At 45.4% G+C, this 22472-nt stretch overlaps 2 protein-coding genes across 2 annotated transcripts in view; one reads left to right on the forward strand and one right to left on the reverse strand.

Moving 5' to 3' along the window:
* TMEM220 (transmembrane protein 220) overlaps positions 1-22472 on the reverse strand; it is a 292061-nt gene that overhangs the window by 62582 nt on the left and 207007 nt on the right. The window lies entirely within an intron of this gene.
* SLC2A10 (solute carrier family 2 member 10) overlaps positions 1-22472 on the forward strand; it is a 57489-nt gene that overhangs the window by 226 nt on the left and 34791 nt on the right. Inside the window, exon 2 of the mRNA XM_068262942.1 lies at positions 11638-11681. Within this exon, the coding sequence (XP_068119043.1) occupies positions 11678-11681 (4 nt within the window). The 5' untranslated portion in view covers positions 11638-11677. The remainder of the gene's footprint in view (positions 1-11637; positions 11682-22472) is intronic.

Raw genomic sequence — 22472 nt, forward strand, 5'->3', positions numbered from 1 at the left:
TATTTTATTGGCACCTATGAAACTTGTCACACTCTTAAAATAACACTGAGTAAGGGCTGATGCACAAGGGACATGTCTGCCATTCACTGGCTTACAGGAAAGCATCACAAGAGGAGGGTAACTCACCCCTCTGTAAGTGAACCAGTCACTTACTGATGTGTAGTCTGGGGATAGTAGTGACTTCATGGTGTACATTTTATGCATTGTACTATAGCTGCCACATACCGCTAAATCGTGTACTGCACATGTCTTGTGAATGCGGCGATGATAGTAGATGAGTGGGATGGTCAATGAGATGGAAATAATTCTGAATGCTAGTCTACTTTAGGGGACCCAGCAAGAAACCTGAAATGTAAATTCTGCTAATGTGAATGGGTAGATGGCATCCTCTTGAACATCTAGGTTTTAGATAGGCTGTAGTAAACTACACCCACACTATTTAACCAATCGCAATGCTTTGTGCTGCAGAGGGTGCTGTGATTGGAGAACTGTTCCTTTTTAAGGTTTTCTCCTGGGTCCCCTAAAGTAGACAGCTTTAGGCCTCTTTTCCACGAACTGTTGAGCTGTGTGCTCAGCAAGCAGTTACCAGGCAGCAGTGAGCAGTTGTGAGAGTTTCAGAGGCATTTCACTGCCTAGAAACAGTTCATGGAAAAGAGGCCTTAGGCTACCCAGCAAACCTAGATGTTCGAGTGGGTGCTGTCTACCCAATCACGTTAGCTGATTTCCCTATGAGGTTTTCTGCTGGGTCCCCTAAACTAGACTAGCGCTTAACTCTGAGGTGATGCAGGATTATGCAAACTTTAGTATGCACATTTATGCAGCTTAAAAAATAACCAAATGGAAATGTGGTGGAATTTGGCCAATTTTCAAGCTGCAAAAATTAGCATAATCCTGCATCAACTCGCTCAACTATTTGCATCTTAATGACTATTCCTAGTGATGAGTACAGATTCTGTACAGATTGCAGCAATCTATTGCATGGGAAATGTAATTCACCTGGGCTGTACTAAAATGTTGTATAGGGATAATCAGATTGGTAATCTCGCTCACTGCCCAGTATCAATAATTCCTTCAGAATCTGGTTGGGCCCCTGCAAAGTTTCTTGTTGAGTCCGGGTGAGTTGATGCTTACTGGCTGAAGAGCAAAAAACAAAAAACATTGCTAAATTGGAATATCCAGATAACATCTCTAGTAATGACTAGAGATGGTCAGTGATATACTAATGTACCAGCTTGTATGTAAATTCAATGTAAATTGTATGCAGCTTGGAATTTAACCAGATTCACTTCCTGCTGATTCTGTCTGGCCCTATTTCAAGATCATACAATTTACATTTTAATTTGTATGCCTGCTGAAGTTATGTGCAACTCCTTGCTCATCTCTAGTATTGACCAGGGAGGGTCAACAAAATGAAAATTGTTCAAGTAGATGCAGGATTATGCTAAATTTCAATGCAAATGCATGCAGCTTGAAAATCGATCAATCGAATTTCACTTTGGCAGGATTCAGTTGGTCCATTTTAAGTTGCATAAATGTGCTTTGAAAACTTGCATGATCCAGCATCTTACTGGTTTTGTAGGTGAAGACATTGAAAAAAAGACTACTTTATTTGCAGTGACAGATTTTGTTATAGGATTAGCTTTTCAGAGTCAAAGTTACCATAACTCTATTGCAGTAGAAGGGTAAACTGAGGGAATACACTATAGGTGGGTACACACGTCAGATAACAGTCTTTGGAAAATGAAAGATTACAGACCAATTTTACCCCCTTTCATGTAGTATGAGAGCCATACCTACACAGTCTATTCTATTGAGCTGAACTCCCATCAGATAAAAATCTTTGAAAGATGCTGCACACAAAGGGCTCTATTCATAAAACCTTACCGCAAGTTTTCCGCTCAAAACAGCAGATTTTCCCGTCCATTTAGCAAAGTGGGCATTCATAAAAGCTGTTCCCGCATGAAAATCTACAATCCCCCAGCAGAGCGAGAAATTTCCGCCTTCTCCAGTGTTTTTCTAGATTTATCTAGAAAAAAGTAACAAAATGGCCATTCATAAAGTTTAGAGGAAGCGGTATGTGGACGGGAAATACCGCTTCCTCTGATTTTGCGGATTACATACAAGTGAATGGGACAGACCTCCCAGAGAGAGTAGTGCACGGAGGGACTCTGCCGGCTGAAGTGTTTCCGCATGCCTTCCGACAGCTTACCGCCAGCTTTCAGCGGGAGCAGGGCCGGGCCGAGGCATAGGCTGGAGAGGCTCCAGCCTCAGGGCGCAGTGTAGGAGGGGGCGCACAATTCATTCAGCTGTCATTCATTATTGTGTTTGAAGCAGAAAGAAATAAGAAAAGGAGATACATGGAAGTGACTACAAGCCAGATAACTAGAGATTAAGGTGTTGGGGGCCCTGGGGTGCCTCTTAATCTAAGAGCAATCAGTGTGTGACGGCTGGGGTGGAGGGATGGAGGGGCGCACTTTGGTGTCTCAGCCTTGGGTGCAGGAGGACCTTGTCCCAGCTCTGAGCGGGAGATCTCCGCTCTTGCATCGCAGCTGGCAAGATTTTTTTGAATGACCACCCAGAAGTGTAAAATATCGCTGCGGTATTTTCCCTCCAGGAGTTTTTTCACCACAACTTTTTTATGAATAGAGCCCAAAGATGCTGTACACAAAGATGCTGTACAAATGCAACAGATCAGTATCTGCAAAAGATCCGTTCCTGCAAAATGCATTGATAGTCTATATCTGCAGATCTCGTACACACCTTGTTTAACAGACTTCATCTGCATATCAGATTCACCAGGATGGATCTTCAGATCGGCAGATAATTGGTGATGGGGAGTTCAGCTCCATAGAATAGACTGTTGGAATGAAGAGATATAAAAGAAAAGGGGGGGGGGGGGGGGTCGGCACTGCAGTTGGATCTACTAGCAGTAAGGAGGGCTCGCAGGGTTGCGGCAGGTTCACCTTATGGCACAGGCAGCGTGCTCAGGCTGGAAATAGACATAATCTGGCAGTAGAGACAAAAAGATACAGAGCCGGCACTTGCTGTGTTCCGTGTTTAATCCATAGGCTTGTGATACATAGATTGTGGTACGTCAGTTACGTGCAGTATAAAACTTCACATACCGTTGGGTGGAGGCTGCGAGCTGTGAGCTGGTGGTGGGTGCTGGGCACAGAATAAGCCTGACGGCCGTTTCGCGCTAGCAGAGCGCTTCTACGGAGGCTTGTACCTGGTACAAGCCTCCGTAGAAGCGCTCTGCTAGCGCGAAACGGCCGTCAGGCTTATTCTGTGCCCAGCACCCACCACCAGCTCACAGCTCGCAGCCTCCACCCAACGGTATGTGAAGTTTTATACTGCACGTAACTGACGTACCACAATCTATGTATCACAGGCCTATGGATTAAACACGGAACACAGCAAGTGCCGGCTCTGTATCTTTTTGTCTCTACTGATAGAATAGACTGTGTAGGTATGGCTCTTCTACTACATGAAAGGGGGTAAAATTGGTCTGTGATCTTTCATTTTCCAAAGACTTTTATCTGATGTGTGTACCCACCTTATGAATGGATGCTTGTGTAAGGACTGGGACCTACTAGAGTGAGTGTTTACGGATCGCTTTCAATCGCTAGCGATTTCTCTAAACGCTCTGCCAATGTGAATGGATGGGACAGATTCCACTTAGGCAAATTGCAATCACAGGACATGCAGCATTTTGGGAGCATTTCCATTCTAATGTATTGTATAGGAGCAGGAAAATCACTCCCAAAATAGCTTGCAAAGAGCTGCCACAAATCGCTAGTGATTGCGCTTTGTAGTGAGTCCCAGGCCTCAGTCCCTCATATTACATACACATGTTAAGACTGTAATGGGCACCCTCCCATTGTTGGACCACATGTATGTAATGATGCATATCTTGTTCTCAATCTATAACATTCGATAAAGCTCACACATGGAACAAAAAAAAGCTGATCAGCAGGGATGTAACTTTAAATCACTGGGCCCCCCTGCAAAACTTTTGGCTGAGCGTTGTACAGAAGACTCTGCTGCATACTGAATAGGGACTGTCTACAAATCTTTGTCTACAAAACTATGTAATATTCCTCATCAGTAGCTGAGCATATGCAGTCATTAGAACAATTGTGCATAGAGCAGATTTTTTCCCTCTGTACCCTTAGTTGTCAGTCTCTCAGGACAGGAAAAATAAACTTATACCCCCTGCAGCTTCTGGCCCCCCCTGCAGTTGCATTCCCTGCAGGGTCTATTGTTACGCCTCTGCTGATCAGGGAGGTATGATCGGGAGGTATAAATCTTTTACAATTCTTAGAGGATACCTTTAGTCGTAAAATTTTTTATAAAATGTGTGTGTGTGTGTGTAGAGTAGTGCAGTGACTTACCGCACCTCGCTTGCCCCAGCGTCAGCCTCCATTTTCATGAAAATCCGTCCATTCTAAATCCCTGGTCAGCGCATGTGCAGTATGTCCAGGAGTACGCGTGCACTGCCGTGGGAAGACGTACCCATCGTGTGTGCCCTTTGACCCGCACATACTACGCTGCGCGTGCTCAGTGTGTCCGCGCTCCTCACAGACCTCAAGTCCAGTGCGCGCGCTGGGTACGTCTTCCCGTGGGAGTGTGCGTAAAGTCCTAACTGATCCCTCCTGCCGATTCCTAACCAACTACCCTAATGATCCCTAACTGACCCCCCCCCCCCCCCCCTCGTTTGCCTAACCTTGAAGAACTGTAGTGAAAATAACATAATTAATAAATTTGCTTTTTTTCCAGAAATTTATCACACGTGGCAACTTCTTTAGTACTGGCAAGTGATGTCTTCAGAATATTCAACTCTAAAGCCTCATCTACACGCGTAGATGAGGCTGCGATCCGGCGGCTCGATTAGCCGCCGGATCGCCTCTTCCGCGTACCCGCGCGTGCCCCGCATTCGATTCCCCGCCGGCGCCGCTTATCTTCCGCTTGGTTCCCTGCCATTGTCCCCTCGCGGGGAGCGAGCAGGGAATCGGCGGAAGCAAGATCCGTCCTGTTGGATCTTATGAATCGAGCCGCATTAGCTGCTCGATTGATAAGGAGCATCGCGGCCACATCTACGTGTGTAGATGCGGCTTTATGGTGTGTACACACTTGAAAGATCACAGACCAATTTTACCCCCTCCCATGTAGTATGAGAGCCATACCTACACAGTCTATTCTATGGAGCTGAACTCCCCATCAGATAAAATCTTTGCAAGATGCTGCACACACAGATGATGTACACATTCAAAAGATCATTATCTGCAAAAGATCTGTTCCTGCAAAAGATCCGTTCCTGCAAAATGCATTCATTGTCTATGAGATCTGCAGATCCTCATACACACCTTGTTTAACAGACATTCATCTGCATATCTGACAATCATCTGCAGATGAATGTCTGTTAAACAAGGTGTGTATGATGATCTGCAGATATCATAGACCATGAATGGATCTTTTGCAGGAAAAGATCTTTTGCATATACTGATCTGTTGCATGTGTACCGCATCTGTGTGTAGAGCACCCTGCAAAGATTTTCATCTGATGGGGAGTTCAGCACAATAGAATAGACTGTGTAGGTGTGGCTCTCATACTACATGGAATGGGGTAGAATTGGTCTGATATCTTTCATTTATCTTCCAAATGTGTATGTAGCATAAGGCTAGGTTCACAGTGGTCCATTATATAACTCACATGTTATGAGTGTGAATTGCAATGGAGACTGACCATAGACTTTAATACAAAGCCTGCATGCAGCGAGTTAGAATTAACGTGATCAATTACAATGCAGAATGACATGTAGAATTCTTCTACAATGCAACTGACCACTGTGAACCTAGCCTAAAAGGGAGATATTGCATGCTTGGCAATTGGAAACAGACATTATTTCCCACGATGCAAGGCTTACAGACCGCAAACTGTTTGTACATCACACTGTGGGGGAGGGGTTTCACTACAGTATCAGCCACACAGACCCCCATGATGTTCTATTTGAGAAAAGGAAAAGGCTTTCTCTTGGGAAAGGGGATATCGGCTACTGATTTAAAGCAGACCCAAACCAAACATTTTTTTCATTCAAAATATTTAGTTGCACCACTCTGACACATACAAAGATAAATAAACACTCCTTCAGGGCTGGAACCCACAGGAGCGCTTTTGGCAGCGTTTTGGCAGCACTGCGATACGCTAGCAGTTTGCCAAAACGCTGGGCTAATGTTAATGGATAGGGCAACTTCCACAGGAGCGTTTGCGTTTCTCAGAAACGCAAACGCAGGACCTGCAGCATTTTGGGAGCGTTAGCGCTTCAATGTAAAGTATTGAACCGCTAGCGGAAACGCTCAGCAAAACCTAAACTGAGCGGTTTTGCTAGCGTTTTGCGGTTCAGCACACTGTAACAAAATTAAAAATAATTCACAGGACCAATCAGGATAAAAACGCAAAACGCTAGGCACCCGCTGGGGAAAAAAATACAATGTTGCAAAACACAACCCAAAACGCGCATGAATCCGCTTGCAAACCGCTCAGACAAAACGCTAGCGGTTGCGTTTTGCGTTTTTCAGTGGGTTCCAGGCCTTAAGCCTATGAACATTTCAGTGCATGCTTTTCACCCTCCTCTTTGCATAACTAGGGTTATGCTGGGGGCAGCCATTAGCAATTCCTCCATTGCTGGACACCACCTACTCCACCAGTTTGCCGGATTCTGTCCCGGCAATATGAAAGGAAGGGAGGGGTTTCTCCAACAAATGTAACATATTTTATATTTGTCATCATGCAGCTGAAAAGAGACTGCTATTTATTATTATAAGTTAGAAAATAGATTTTATTTCTGAAATCTTTTATTTTTTGTTTGGGACCACTTTAAATGAAGTTCGATACTAGGTTAAAATTCCTCTTTAAAAGACACACCCACTGATGCCTAACCTCAACTCACCAATATAAGCTCCTCAAAAAATATTGGATGCTACGGAAGTTGGTGCACGGCCATAGCTGCCCATACAAATTTCATGTACGAGAGGAAATAGTGACTATTTGTAGCCACAGTTTCCTGCTTCCCACAAAAACTACCATTTGGTTGCACTAAAATTGCAGCCAACAAAAGCTTGTGGCTGGCAGATGCCCAACAAGCGCGCGTTTCAGCCGTCCATCTGAGTACTGGTGCACACCAGAGCGGCTCTTTTTCTCCACAAACGCAAACTCTGGAGCTGCAGCATTTTTTAGATTTCTGAGGCGTTTCTGCCGCAATGTTAAAGTATAGGAAAGTGGAAAACCGTTCTGAAAAACGCTACATCAGAGCAGTTTTCCAGGCTTCTTTGTTACAGTAGCTGTTACTGTAACAATATTTGATATCTGCTACACAAAAACGCTCCAAAACAGGCTAGGCATGTTTAGAAAACCTCTCTAAACATGCCTAGAATCGCTCTGAAATCTGGTTTTTAGGCCTGGTGCACACCAAAACCCGCTAGCAGATCCGCAAAATGCTAGCAGATTTTGAAACGCTTTTTCTTCTTTTTCTGCAGCGTTTCAGCTAGCGTTTTGCGGTTTTGTGTAGCGGTTTTGGTGTAGTAGATTTCATGTATTGTTACAGTAAAGCTGTTACTGAACAGCTACTGTAACAAAAAACGCCTGGCAAACCGCTCTGAAGTGCCGTTTTTCAGAGCGGTTTGCGGTTTTTCTATACTTAACATTGAGGCAGAAACGCATCCACAATCCAAAAAATGCCTCACCCCGGGAGTATGCGTTTCTGCAAAACGCCTCCCGCTCTGGTGTGCACCAGTCCATTGAAATAAATTACCCAAGCGGATCCGCACCCGCAAGCGGATCGCAAACCGCAGCGGAAACGCTCCAGTGTGTACTAGGCCTTAGTGTGCACTGGGCCTGAGAGAGCACTTGCATGTACTAGATAACGTTTGTCTAACACCTGCTTGAGATCATCTTTTAAGTGTTTGTCTCACATGCTGACCTAGTTCATTCAAAACATCCAGTGTCCGTGACCTAGGCAAGTATGTAGATTGGGTGCAGTGACTTTACTGGCTGCATACTTTTTGAGGTCAGTGACGAAGGTGAAATGATCAGTGAGCGCTTGTTCACACACAGAGCGTTTTCTGTTTCTTTAAGCGCCTGCGATTTTGAAAATCATCCTAAAAGCACTTGTGCAATGATTACCTATAAGAGTGTTCACATAGTTACATAGTATGGTTTGAATGGTTTGATTGCGATCCGCTCCCCAAAGCGCTGCCTGTACCAGTTTCTGAGCATTTTGGTTTAATGGAAGGTATAGCGAAATCGCAAAGTGCTTAAGAAAGCGCTTTGTTTAGCAATTTCCCGAGCCCTTCTATGAAAAATACATTGTATTTATTCATTTTCAAATGAAAGAGTTAAATTCTTGAGTGACGTCAGGAAATGAAAAAACAAATCGCTCTGTAAAAGCACTTTTCTAAGCACAAAGTACAGTGAAAAGCGCTGAAAAAACGCTCAAATCGCTCAGCGCTTGCGATAGTGCTGACATTTTATGAAGTGAACAAAGCCTCAGGGCTCATTCACACTACGGCCTACTGCATACCAGAGCAGTTCGGTTGCGTTTTTAGGAACGCTTGCAGCTGAGGATCCGCTAGGGTAATGTATTTCAATGGGTTGGTGCACACCAGAGCGGGTCGGTTTTAGCTGAAACACACAGTCCCGGGCTGCTGCATTTTTTTTGGATTTCGGAGGTGTTTCTGCCTCCAATGTTAAGTATAGGAAAAATGTAAAACGCCAGATCAGAGCGGTTTGCCAGGCGTTTTTGCTACAGTAGCTGTTCAGTAGCAGCTTTACTGTAACAATATCTGTAATCTGATACACAAAAACGCTTCAAAAAACGCTACACAAAATGCTTCATAATAATAAGAAAAAACGCTTCAAAAACCGCTAGCGTTTTGCGGATCTGCTAGCATTTTTTGGGGTGCACTAGGCCTTTAAGAGCTTTTCCAAGCACTTGTGATTTTTAAAGCTCTTGCTAATGTTATCCTATGTATGTGTTCACACTGGAGCGATGTGATTTTGTAAAAATCCCCCATAGCCTTGCATTAGTAAGAGCTTTTAAAATCTTTAGTGTTTAAAATGCTCTTGCAGTGTGAATCAGCCCTAAAATGGCTAGACAAAGCTCAGTTTGAGAGGCAAGCATTGGCTTATCAACAGCCCCCCACCCCCCATGACTATGGGGGGCTACTCCTCCTCCCTTTTCTGCAGAGTTAAGCCTAATACACACTAGGCACAGAAGTCTGGCAACCGACAAAAGAAAAAGCAGTGACAGTTTGTCGCCAGGTCCCTCTGTGCAGCAGCCGTACACACGGCACACAAAGGGACAGAGATGTGGCGGAAGCTGTCGCCGAAGGTTCCTCCCCCAACCCCCTCCCCCGCAGGAAGCTCCGTTCATGGAGTATGGGTTGCTGTCGCTAGTCTGCATACACACGCAGTACGCGTGGCGGACTAGCGACAATTGCGACAGCTGTTGCCGGCGATTGGTCACGTCAATCGCCTGGCGACGGTTTGTAGCGCGCGCCTCATACACACTGGGGACCTGTCGCCGCAACATGCACGTGCCACGTGTTTGTGGCGACAGTTGTGCCCCGTGTGTATGAGCCTTAAATGCAGCAGAGGGAGTGTAATATTAGCCTGCCACACTACTGCATCGGGTCTCCTATTCTTCTCAACAGCCACTCACTCTATGCTGCGTACTCTGCTCCCAATCATTGGACATACATTGAGAGTATGCAGCATAGAGCGAGTGGCTGCCAGGGAGAAAAGACCCGACCCAGCGCAGGTGCAGACAAATAATACACTGCTCTGCTGAGCTTACTTTACATGGTAAGGTAGCAATGGTGTGTGTGACTGGCCACAAAGGGGGTGAAATAATTTAGCAGCTTTAGGGGAGGTCTGTGTGTGGCTAGCCACAAACTAATGAGGCTATGAAGAGGCCTGGGGGTTGTTGGTGCAGCCCTGGAGGTAAGCCCACAATCGCAGCCTTCTCTATATTCTTAGTAGACCTGATTTTCTCATTCAGGACTATAGATCTATTTGTGTAGCCGAGCTCAGAGCGGCCGTTAGGGCATCACAACCAGTAGCCCTGTAAGGGGCCCGCAGTGACGGCTCCCTCCCTGCTGGGTAACGTACATTTAACTGTTTTCAGGCTCCAGCAGTGTGCACTGAATAAGACAAACAGCTATGGGATTTATGGAATTCCACGCTGAGGTACTCAAATGGTGTGAATTTTTTTTTTTTCAATTATAGAACTGAATTCCCCTTTTATCAGCTCATTAATTCACTAGCTGTTCAGACCAGTTTAGGTAAGGTAAACAAAAGTAATATTTGGTGTTGGCAATAAGTCAATTGTTTTTCTGATAGCTGTGCAGCAGGTCAGATTACAGAGCAGTACAGAGCTTCTACACATGTGCCGAGATGCACTCTGACAGCAGCAAATACTAGATAATCCAAAGTCCTGCTAGTTTGCTCCCCTCCCTTTCCTCTCCCTCTCTTCTTTAATAGTTAGGACTCCTAAGTTAAAGATCTGCAGCTACAAATTATCCCTAACGTCACTATCAATAATGTTTCCTCATAATCTGTGGTGCCATCCCCAAGTTTTGCAGAATCCTCAGTATAGTCATGTCAACAGTGTGATAGTACAGTTATATCTCCCCAGAGTCCGGCTAAGTTCACAGTGGGACGTTAAAGTCGCGCGTTAAAACAACATTTAATGCAAAATAACGCACTGCAATGAAAAATCAATGCCCCGTTCAGTGCACACGTTGCGTTGGGGTCTAACTCTGCACGTTAAGTGAAAGTACTGCATGCAGTGCGTTATACACGTTATTAGCTGTGTTAGTCTGTTTGCACATGCCCAGTACTGACTTGGAAGCATACTTTTCATTGCCTGTATTTTCTACTGTATCTGCTGTACGCATTGGTAATGCTTCGTTGCAACTTTTTGGGCGCGTTGCGTTGTACTTTGCGTTGTGACTTTAACGTTGCATCAAACCGCAACGTCCCACTGTGATTCAAGCCTTTCTTGTAAAGCGAGAGGTATATGAAGTCTGCCATATTCTAAAGGAACCTGAAGCCAGAAGTATATGGGGGGGCTGCCATATTTATTTCCTTTTAAACAATACCAGTTGCCTTGCAGTGCTGCTGATCTCTTTGGCTGCAGTAGTGTCTGAATCACACACCTAAAACAAGCATGCGGCTAATCCAGTCATACTTCAGTCAGACATATCTGATCTGCTGCATGCTTGTTCAGGGGCTATGGGGCTAAAAGTATTAGAGGCAGAGGATCAACAGGACTGCCAGGCAATATGCATTATTTAAAAGGAAATAAACATGTCAGCCTCCATATCCCTTTCACCTCGGGTTCCTTTAAGGGCTGATCAGTGTATCTGTGTGCGAATTGCTGCAGATGGAAAATTAGCTTTTTGGTATCTCAGAGAAATATTTGAATTTCAGTAGAACATAATCTCTCTGCACATCCTGCTGGGTAAATTATACCTTACGCTTTGATATACAGTTTCTGCTTTGTGATAGAGAACAATGTTCCCAAAGCTAATTGTGGCACTTCTATTTTATTTTTTATTTTTTGTTTTTCATCTGCAGGTAAAGATGAGTGAAAGCCGGGAGTGAGCGGCACTTCACAATGGGTATGTCACAACTGCTGCCAAATATGGCTCATTACTGTAGTTGCTTCATTGTTCTTGCTTGGCATGATCTTGAAAAGTTAGCAGCAAACAAAATGATAAAGTGGCACTCTGCCTATGACTTTCCCTAAACTTTGGATCGTATACAGAAGGTTTGTAGCCTCGGATGTTTGCGGTTTGTTTTTCCCAACTTTCTGTCTCTGTGATAATTGGGACAAGGGTAGGATGTTGTGATGTTTACTGTTACTGGAACAATGTTTGAATATATTGCATGTTCCATTCACAACTGACAAAGGTGATGTCACTTCCCTTTTAGAGTTTCTCTAGTTTGTTTCTTGGGAATGAAGGGAAATATCCCAAAAGTCAGAACAGGTTGTGTCCTGTTGTGGCATCTTGACCCCCAAATTAGCCTTTCTGCGACCTGAACCTCAAAATGCCTAAAGCTAACCAGGTGCCTGACCCCCACACACACACACCCAAACACAGTGCCTGACCCCCACACTTATCCCAGCACTAACCTTACAGTGCCTGCTTCCCCTCACCCCAACACTAATCTTACAGTGCCTGCCTCCCCTCACCCCAACTCTAACCTTACAGTGCCTGCCTCCCCTCACCCCAACACTAACCTTACAGTGCCTGCCTCCCCTCACCCCAACACTAACCTTACAGTGCCTGCCTCCCCTCACCCCAACACTAACCTTACAGTGCCTGCCTCCCCTCACCCCAACACTAGCCTTACAGTGCCTGCCTCCCCTCACCCCAACACTAACCTTACAGTGCCTGCCTCCCCTCACCCCAACACTAGCCTTACAGTGCCTGCCTCCCCTCACCCCAACACTAGCCTTACAGTGCCTGCTTCCCCTCACCCCAACACTAGCCTTACAGTGCCTGCTTCCCCTCACCCCAACACTAACCTTACAGTGCCTGCCTCCCCTCACCCCAACTCTAACCTTACAGTGCCTGCCTCCCCTCACCCCAACACTAGCCTTACAGTGCCTGCTTCCCCTCACCCCAACACTAGCCTTACAGTGCCTGCTTCCCCTCACCCCAACTCTAACCTTACAGTGCCTGCCTCCCCTCACCCCAACTCTAACCTTACAGTGCCTGCCTCCCCTCACCCCAACACCAGCCTTACAGTGCCTGCTTCCCCTCACCCCAACACTAATCTTATAGTGCCTGCCTCCCCTCACCCCAACGCTAACCTTACAGTGCCTGCCACCTCTCACCCCAACACTAACCTTACAGTGCTGACCCCCACACTTATCCCAGCCATAACTTTACAGTGCCTGCCACCCCTCACCCCAACACTAACCTTACAGTACCTGACCCCCACACTTATCCCAGCACTAACCTTACAGTGCCTGCTTCCCCTCACCCCAACACTAACCTTACAGTGCCTGCCTCACCCCAACACTAACCTTACAGTGCCTGCCACCCCTCACCCAAACACTAACCTTACAGTGCCTGCCTCCCCTCACCCCAACACTAACCTTACAGTGCCTGCCTCCCCTCACCCCAACACTAACCTTACAGTGCCTGCCTCCCCTCACCCCAACACTAACCTTACAGTGCCTGCCACCCCTCACCCCAACACTAACCTTACAGTGCCTGAAGTGAGAGGTATATGAAGTCTGCCATATTCTAAAGGAACCTGACGCCAGAAGTATATGGGGGGCTGCCATATTTATTTCCTTTTAAACTATACCAGTTGCCTTGCAGTGCTGCTGATCTCTTTGGCTGCAGTCGTGTCTGAATCACACACCTGAAACAAGCATGCGGCTAATCCAGTCAGACTTCAGTCAGAAACATCTGGTCTGCTGAATGCTTGTTCAGGGGCTATGGCTAAAAGTATTAGAGGCAAAGGATCCGCAGGATTGCCAGGCAATGTGCATTGTTTTAAAAGTAAATATGTCAGCCTCCATATGCCTTTCACTTTAGGTGTCCTTTTAAGTGACCTCACTGTGATCTGACTCATGACCTTTTCAGTGATTTTACACCAATACTGACCTTATTAGTAACTTTACATTAAAGTGGACCTGAACTCAGAACTCCTCTCTGCTCTAAAAGATACACAACAGCATAATAACCTTTAACCACTTAAGGACTCAGTCATAAAACCCCTTAAAGTGAACCTCCGGACTAAAAATCTACTCAGCAGAACTGAAAAGGCTTGGTGTATCTTTAACAGTTTCACAGCATCAGAACTTTGTTTTTCTTACCAAAGCATCATTTTTAGCTGTATTTTTATCTAAGCTCCACCCATCAAAAAAAAAAACCCAGGCTTTTTTCCCTGATGCTGTGCAAAGCATGATGGGATTTCCTATGTTGTTGTTCCCGTTGCTTAGCAACTGGGAGGGGTGATCAGGACACAGGACAGTTGGAACTGTGTATCATACTCCCTGTCACCTCCTTACAACCAAAAAGATGGCTGCCATCATGAAATCAAACATTTGCCTGTTCTTTTAAAACAGGGTGGGTAAAAGATTATATTACCTATCTATTTTAATTAACATAAGTAATGTAACTTAATGAAAGTATGTTTGTTTAGGCTGAAGTTCCTCTTTAAAGAGAATCTGTATTGTTAAAATCGCACAAAAGTAAACATACCAGTGTGTTAGGGGACATCTCCTATTACCCTCTGACACAATTTCACCGCTCCCCCCCGCATTAAAAGTAGTCAAAAACTGTTTTTAAAAGTTTGTTTATAAACAAACAAAATGGCCACCAAAACAGGAAGTAGGTTGATGTACAGCATGTCCACACATAGAAAATACATCCATACACAAGCAGGGTACAGCCTTACTTCTGAATCTCAAGAGATCACTTTTGTGTGTTTACCTTCTGTCCCCAGCTTCTCTCATGCACTGAACATTACAGGCTTCCTGCAGACAGCTCTGCCTATGTCGTTAATTCCTCAGTATGTGACAGACCAGCTCCTTTCACAGCCTCCAGAGGAGGATTTTTATCCAGCTCTCTTCTATCACTGATAAGATAGCAGAGAAGCTGCTGGCTTATGTAAATAAAACACACACTGGAGTGTGCATAGAGGAACAGTTCAACACTGAAGAACTTGGCAGCCTTCCAGACACAGGTCACAAGTCTGACAGGGTAAAGATACATTGATTTATTACAGAGATGGTTATAGTAGAAAGAGCTGCAGTAAGCCAGAACACATTAGAATAGGTTTAGGAACGTGTAGGATGGTAGAAAAAACATTGTAATTTTTGTTACAGAGTCACTTTAAGGACCAGAGCCTTTTTCTCCATTCAGACCACTGCAGCTTTCACGGTTTATTGCTCGGTCATACAACCTACCACCTAAATGAATTTTACCTCCTTTTCTTGTCACTAATACAGCTTTCTTTTGGTGCTATTTGATTGCTGCTGTGATTTTTACTTTATTATATTCATCAAAAAAGACATGAATTTTGTCCAAAAAAATGACTTTTTTAACTTTCTGTGCTGACATTTTTCAAATAAAGTAAAATTTCCTATACATTTGAGCGCAAAAGTTATTCTGCTACATGTCTTTGATTAAAAAAAAACCCATTCAGTGTATATTTATTGGATTGGGTAAAAGTTATAGCGTTTACAACCTATGGTGCAAAAAGTGAATTTTCCCATTTTAAAGCATCTCTGCCTTTTCTAACCACCTGTCATGTTTCATGAGGTGCTAAAATTCCAGGATAGTATAAATACCCCCCAAATGACCCCATTTTGGAAAGAAGACATCTCAAAGTATTCACTGAGAGGCATGGTGAGTTCATAGAAGATTTTATTTTTTGTCACAAGTTAGCGGAAAATGACACTTTGTGACAAAAAAAAAAAAAGGAAAAAAAAAGTTTCCATTTCTTCTAACTTGTGACAAAAAAAATGAAATCTGCCACGGACTCACTATGCTCCTCTCTGAATACCTTGAAGTGTCTACTTTCCAAAATGGGGTCATTTGTGGGGTGTGTTTAATGTCCTGGCATTTTGGGGGGTGCTAAATTGTAAGGACCCCTGTAAAGCCTAAAGGTGCTCCTTGGACTTAAGGCCCCTTAGCGCAGTTAGGGTGCAAAAAAGTGCCACACATGTGGTATCGCCGTACTCAGGAGAAGTAGTATAATGTGTTTTGGGGTGTATTTTTACACATACCCATGCTGGGTGGGAAAAATATCTCTGTAAATGACAATTTTTTTTTATTACACACAATTGTCCATTTACAGAGATATTTCTCCCACCCAGCATGAGTATGTGTAAAAATACACCGCAAAACAAATTATACTACTTCTCCTGAGTACGGCGATACCTCATGTGTGGCACTTTTTTGCACCCTAACTGCGCTAAGGGGCCTAAAGTCCAATGAGTACCTTTAGGATTTCACAGGTCATTTTGCGACATTTGGTTTCAAGACTACTCCTCACAGTTTAGGGCCCCTAAAATCCCAGGGCAGTATAGGAACCCCACAAGTGACCCCATTTTAGAAAGAAGACACCCCAAGGTATTCCGTTAGGAGTATGGTGAGTTCATAGAAGATTTTATTTTTTTGTCACAAGTTAGCGGAAAATGACACTTTGTGAAAAAAAACAATTAAAATCAATTTCCGCTAACTTGTGACAAAAAAATAAAATCTTCTATGAACTCACCATACTCCTTTTTGGAAAGACCCCATTTTGGAAAGACACCCCAAGGTATTCCATGAGAGGCATGGTGAGTTCATAGAAAATTTTATTTTTTGTCATAAGTGAGCGGAAAATGACATTTTGTGAAAAAAACATACAATTTCTGCTAACTTGTGACAAAAAATAAAATATTCTATGAACTCACCACGCACCTCACGGAATACTTTGGGGTGTCCTCTTTCCAAAATGGCATCATTCGTGGGGTCTGTCCTTGCATTTTAGGGTCTCTGCAATCATTACATGTATGGCCAGTATTAGGAGTTTCTGCTATACTCCTTATATTGGGTATACGGCTAATGCACTCTGGGCTGAAAGGAAAAATTACAGTCAATCAATCAATCAATCAATCAATCAATCAATGTGGATGAAAAAATATCTGCCAAAAAAATGTGGGAAAAAAAAGAGGGGAAGGCGTCTGCCAGGACATAGGAGCTGCCACCCAAAAACGTCCACCCACTCAGCTCGTATGCCCTGGCAAAGCCGATTTATCCATTCACACCGATCGATGTGGATGAACAAATCATTGCCAGAGTTCTTTTTTGATACAAAGTGCTTGCCAAAGCATAGGAGCTCCAACACCACTCCTCAGCTCATATGCCTCGGCAAACGTATCTTTTTTACTGCGGAGGAGAAATCTCGTCCTGCAGCGCTGCATGCACAAACTTGTGTGTAATCTGACAGACACACAATGCTTCTGTCAGGATGCACCATCAGTGCTGCAGCTGGTTGGTCGGTCGGTCGGTCCACCTGGAAGGGTAAAGGATGGAAAAAAAAGAGAGAAAAACACACACACAAAAAAAACACAAGCAAGCAGCAAAGCAATAACTTCATTAACATCAACTTTTATAAACTTTAATGAACATTTTTAACCCAAACATTAACATTGGGAACCAAACATTAACTTTTTTGCTTACCTGTTTTTTTTGTTTGTTTTTTTTCTCTTTTTTGAGGACAAACCTCTCGTCCCCCATGGGACAATGTGCAAATTGCAAATTGCACAGAGATGTGGCGAAGTACATTATGCACTTTGTCCCAAGTGAAAGGAGAGGTTTCTGGCAGCACTGTGTATTAGGGTCTCTGGAAACCTGATGTCTGGGTTCACACTGCATATTGGCGTATCCGGTGGGTCGCGCGCACCGCATCGCCCCAAACAGACCTTCAGGGAATACCGCTAGAGTAGCATTCGACAGTAATCGCATTCGGCCTAGTAAGTAACTTTGTCGCCATAGACTAACATGACTTTCGGGCCGACCTAAATTGCTGCAGAAGCCATGCAGTAACGTAGGCATGCACTAGCGTTAAGTCAAATACTTCCGGCGTAGGGGGGGGACCGCAAAGTGTGACTTTCGCTAGGCAATTTTCTCTAACGCATCACGCCAGTGTGAAATAGCACAGAGACCCTTGTGTGCCTACTGCTATGTCTGGAGTTCCCTACTCTCTAAAAGTGTATCTGCTCATGATACCTCTGAAAACACTCCCCTAGGCATAGGCCAGGCTGGTCAGGACACATGGGACAGTAAACAGAGGTGTCACGCCTTGTTCCAGCCCTGCTGCAGACACGACAACGTTTTCTTGGGGTGCGTTGATTTGGGGCACTCGGAATGGGAAAGGCATAGTGCCTTTCATGCAGCCGGCTAACTGCATTTTGGGGTTGGGCCACGGCACCTCCTGGATACAGGAGTTCCATAACGATGTCTTCCTGGAATTTAAGGAACGCTCCAGTTCTCCCAGCCTTACTGTAGAGAACAAAGCTGTTGTAAATACCCAATTGAATTAGATAAACAGACACTTTTTTTATACCAGCGTCTGGTTTTGCGGGAAACTAAATAGGGCCCTAACATCTGGTCATTGAAGTCCACCCCTCCCATGTAAGCATTATAGTCATGGACAGCGAGGGGTTTTTCAGTGACCTCAGTTGCCCGTTGAATTTGGACTGTCGTGTCTGTGTGAATGGTGGACAGAAGGTAAACGTCCCTCTTGTCCTTCCATTTCACCGCGAGCAGGTCATCTGTACACAAGGCAGCCCTCTCCCCCCGTGCAAGCCGGGTACTAACGAGCCGTTGGGGGAAGCCCCGGCGACTAGGCCGCACGGTGCCACAGCAGCGGATCCCTTCTATCTTTAAATGCTGATAGAGGGCCACACTTGTGTAGAAGTTGTCCACATAAAGATGGTACCCCTCCTGGAACAAAGGTGACACCAAGTCCCACACAATCTTGCCACTGCTCCCCAGGTAGTCAGGGCATCCGACCGGCTCCAATTTTGAGTCTTTTCCCTCATAGACCCTAAAACCATAAGTATAGCCTGTGGCCCTTTCACAGAGCTTATACAGTTTCACCCCATACCGGGCGCGCTTGCTTGGGATGTACTGTTTGATGCCAAGGCGCCCGGTAAAATGTATGAGGGACTCGTCTACACAGATGTGCTGTTCAGGGGTATAAGGTTCTGCAAATTTTGATGACATGTGGTCTATGAGGGGCCAAATTTTGTGGAGCCGGTCATAAGCAGGGTGGTCACTCCGATGACAGGTTGTGTTGTCATTGAAGTGCAGGAAGCGCAGGATCATCTCAAATCGTGTCCTGGACATGACAGCAGAGAACATGGGCAGGTGATATATTGGGCGCGTAGACCAATAAGACCGCAATACATTAAATTTGACTAGACCCATGTTAAGGAGAAGGCCCAAAAAAGTTTTAAGTTCGGAAACTTGGAGTGGTTTCCACCGGTAAGCCTGGGCATAGTACTTATCCGAGTTGTCGGTGATGTATTGTGTGGCATAACGGTTGGTCTCAGCCACAATTAAGTCGTAGAGATCCTCGGTGAAGAACAGATGAAAAAAGTCTAGGGCCGTTCCTAGATTATCTGTCTCCACCTGGACTCCAGACTGGGCGGTGAAAGGGGGCAGTACGGGTGCGGTGGAACCAGGGGATTGCCAATTGGGATTTGCCAGCACCTCTGGAATACTATGGGTAGTACGGGCCCGTTTTTCTTGGTGGCTGCGACTCGGGTCTTAATGCAAGTGCCACCGAACCAGTTTCAACTTCCCTTCTGGTGCTCACCGCTTCACCAGGGTCTACGGAAGTACTGGTGCTAGGTCCAGGAGATGCTGCGCTGCTGGTGTATGCCTCACCATGAAACCTCAGACCAGCGCTAGCACCACTCTGCTGCCCTTGAGGCAGATCCTGCGGTCCAGTGACATGGTGTGTGGTACGCCTGGCTCTAGCCGGGACCTCCAACCTCGTTATCGCTATCGGTCAGCGAGCCACTGCTGTCCACAGTTTCGTACTCTGACTCAGAAGATTCGTCGGATGAGACGTCCCAATCGTCCTCATCCGACTGGGCCATGTACCTGAGAACCTCATCATCGGAATACCCCTTTCTTGCCATGGTGGGCTGCTAAATTTAGGGGGTGTTCCTCTGAGACTACCCAGGAAAAAGAGCGCCTACCTAGCAAAAGGGAGTACTTGCGGAGCAGAAAGCTGTGGTCACTGAGTTTTGAAAAAAAAAATCAAAACTGATCTTTACAGTGCCACAGCTATTGTACAGTGTTTTTTGCAGTGATCAGAAAAAAAAAATTCTGTCACTGCGGTGGGGCGGGCTGAACGCAAGTGCAGGCGAACGATCAGGCCTGATCGGCAAACACTGCGTTTTTAGTGGATCCTAGTGACCCCAATATTGATCTGTGTGCGATCAGTAATGATCACTTACAGATACTATATAGTACCAATGCTGATTAGCGACAGTGATGACGCTAATCAGCGACTAATTAGTGACTGTGGTGCGGTGGGCTGAGAGCTAACTGACACTAACACAGGGGCCTAGCTAACTGGACTAACTGTTAACACTAGTGATACTAAAAACACTGTTTTTAGATCACTAGGATAGTGACCGGGGGGGGGGGGGGGGGGTGATCAGGGGGCAAACAGACAGCAATGGGGGCAATCAGAAACAATCACAGACAATCAGAGGGCAATCAATCAAGGCAATTACAACACAATTAGAGCCAATAAGAGTGATTAGAGAGCAATCGAAGCCAATCACGGGACAATCGAAGCCAATCACGGGACAATCGAAGCCAATCACGGGACAATCGAAGCCAATCACGGGACAATCAAGAAGCCAATCACGGGACAATCTAAGTCAGTCACAGGGCAATTGAGACAATTGGAGCCAATCAAAGCACAATCAAGCGTTACAGACAGGAGATTAGATGTACACAATGGCAGGGGGGTGATCTAGGGCAGGGTGGAGTGATCAGAGGGAGATCTAAGGGCAGGGGGGAGGGTGATCAGGAGCCCGCAGTGACAGGTGGTGAAGGGGTGATTGATAGGTGATCGGTAGGTAATTTCAGGGGAGAATATACGCAAGCAATGCACTGGCGGGGGGGTCTGTGGGCGATCTGAGGGTTCCGGTGGGTGATTGGGTGCCCGCAAGGGGCAGATTAGGGTCTAATCTGATGGGTAGCAGTGACAGGGGGTGACTGATAGTTGATCAGAAGGTAATTACAGGGTCGAATATATGCAAGCAATGCACTGGCAAGTTGATCAGAGGGGGTCTCAGGGCAATCTGAGGGGGTGGGCGGGTGATTGGGTGCCCAAAAGGGGCAGATTAGGGACTGATCTGATGGGGAGCAGTGACAGGTAGTGACAGGGGGTGATTGATGGGTGATCAGTAGGTGTTTAGAGGAGAGAAAAGATGTAAACAATGCACTTGGTAGGTGTTATGAGGGTGGGCCTGTGGGCGATCTGAGCGTGTGGGTGGGTGATCAGATGCCCGCAAGGGGCAGGTTAGGGTCTAATCTGATGGGTGGCAGTGACAGGTGATGACAGGGGGTGATCGATGGGTGATTGACACGTGATTACAGGGGAGAATAGCTGTATACAGTACACGGGGAGGGGGGGGGGGTCTGGGGAGGATCTGAGGGTGTGGGGAGGTGATCAGGCACCCCCAGGGGACAGTTTAGGACCTGATCTAAAAGATAGCGTTGACAGTTAGTGACAGGGGGTGATTGATAGGTGATTAGGGGGGTGATTGGGTGCAAACAGTGCTGTCAGGGGGTAGGCAGGGGGGGTCTGACAGGTGCTGTGGGCGATCAGTGTGCAGGGGGGGCAGGATCAGTGTGTGTGTGGTGTCACTTACAGTGCTGCCTTCCTCTCTGGTGGTCGATCGAGCGCTGTGACCACCGGGGAGGAGGCAGCGTGTATAACACACTTTGTTTACCTAACAAAGCGTATTATACACTTTCTATAGGCTAGTTTAAAACGTTGCAACCCGCCGGCGCTGCTGATTGGCCGGCGGGTTGACGTCGCATGTGGGCGGAGCTTAATGCCGGCGATGTGCGCGGTGTCTGCGCGCGCGATCGCCGCAATCCCCTCCCCCAGGACCCGACGCCATTCTGCGTTACGTGGTCCTGGGGCTGCCACTTTGCCGCCGCCAATATGAAGTAGGCGGTCGGCAAGTGGTTAAAGAAAAAAAGTATTTGTTACAGCTGATACAAATCCAAAAAGAAATCTGCACTGTTTCTTCTTTCTGATTCATGGAAGCAGACATGTTGTTTACTTCTCCTTCTCCTGCTATAAAAAAGCGCCAACATATTCCGTGGCGCTGCACAAAGTAAGAAACAAACATGGGGTACATAATAATACAGACAATGGTGTACACCAATATACAAGATACATTATTACGGACAGAATACAAAAAATGATAAAGTGCAGAATACAAAATATAGAATTGGTAATGACAGCGATAAAAGTAACATGAGTAAAATGTATAATGATTTCCAAGACACAAAAGAGCTTATCTGCCATAGGCAGTCATGTGACACAGGGGACGGATCAAATTACAACTTGTGTTTAGACACAAATGAGGGGGAATTAAACAGGCTAAACTCTCTAAATATTATTATTATTGATTTATAAAGCACCAACATATTCCGTGGCGCTGTACAAAGTAAGAAACAAACATGGGGTACATAATAATACAGACAATGGTGTACACCAATATACAAGATACATAATTAGTGACAAAATACAAAGAATGATACAAAATACAAATTATAGAATTGGTAATGACAGTGATAAAATTAACATGATGAATAAAATGTATAATTGTTACCAAGACACAAAAGGGGGAG

This window comes from Hyperolius riggenbachi, chromosome 12 (genome assembly GCF_040937935.1).
Source record: "Hyperolius riggenbachi isolate aHypRig1 chromosome 12, aHypRig1.pri, whole genome shotgun sequence".
NCBI lineage: Eukaryota > Metazoa > Chordata > Amphibia > Anura > Hyperoliidae > Hyperolius > Hyperolius riggenbachi.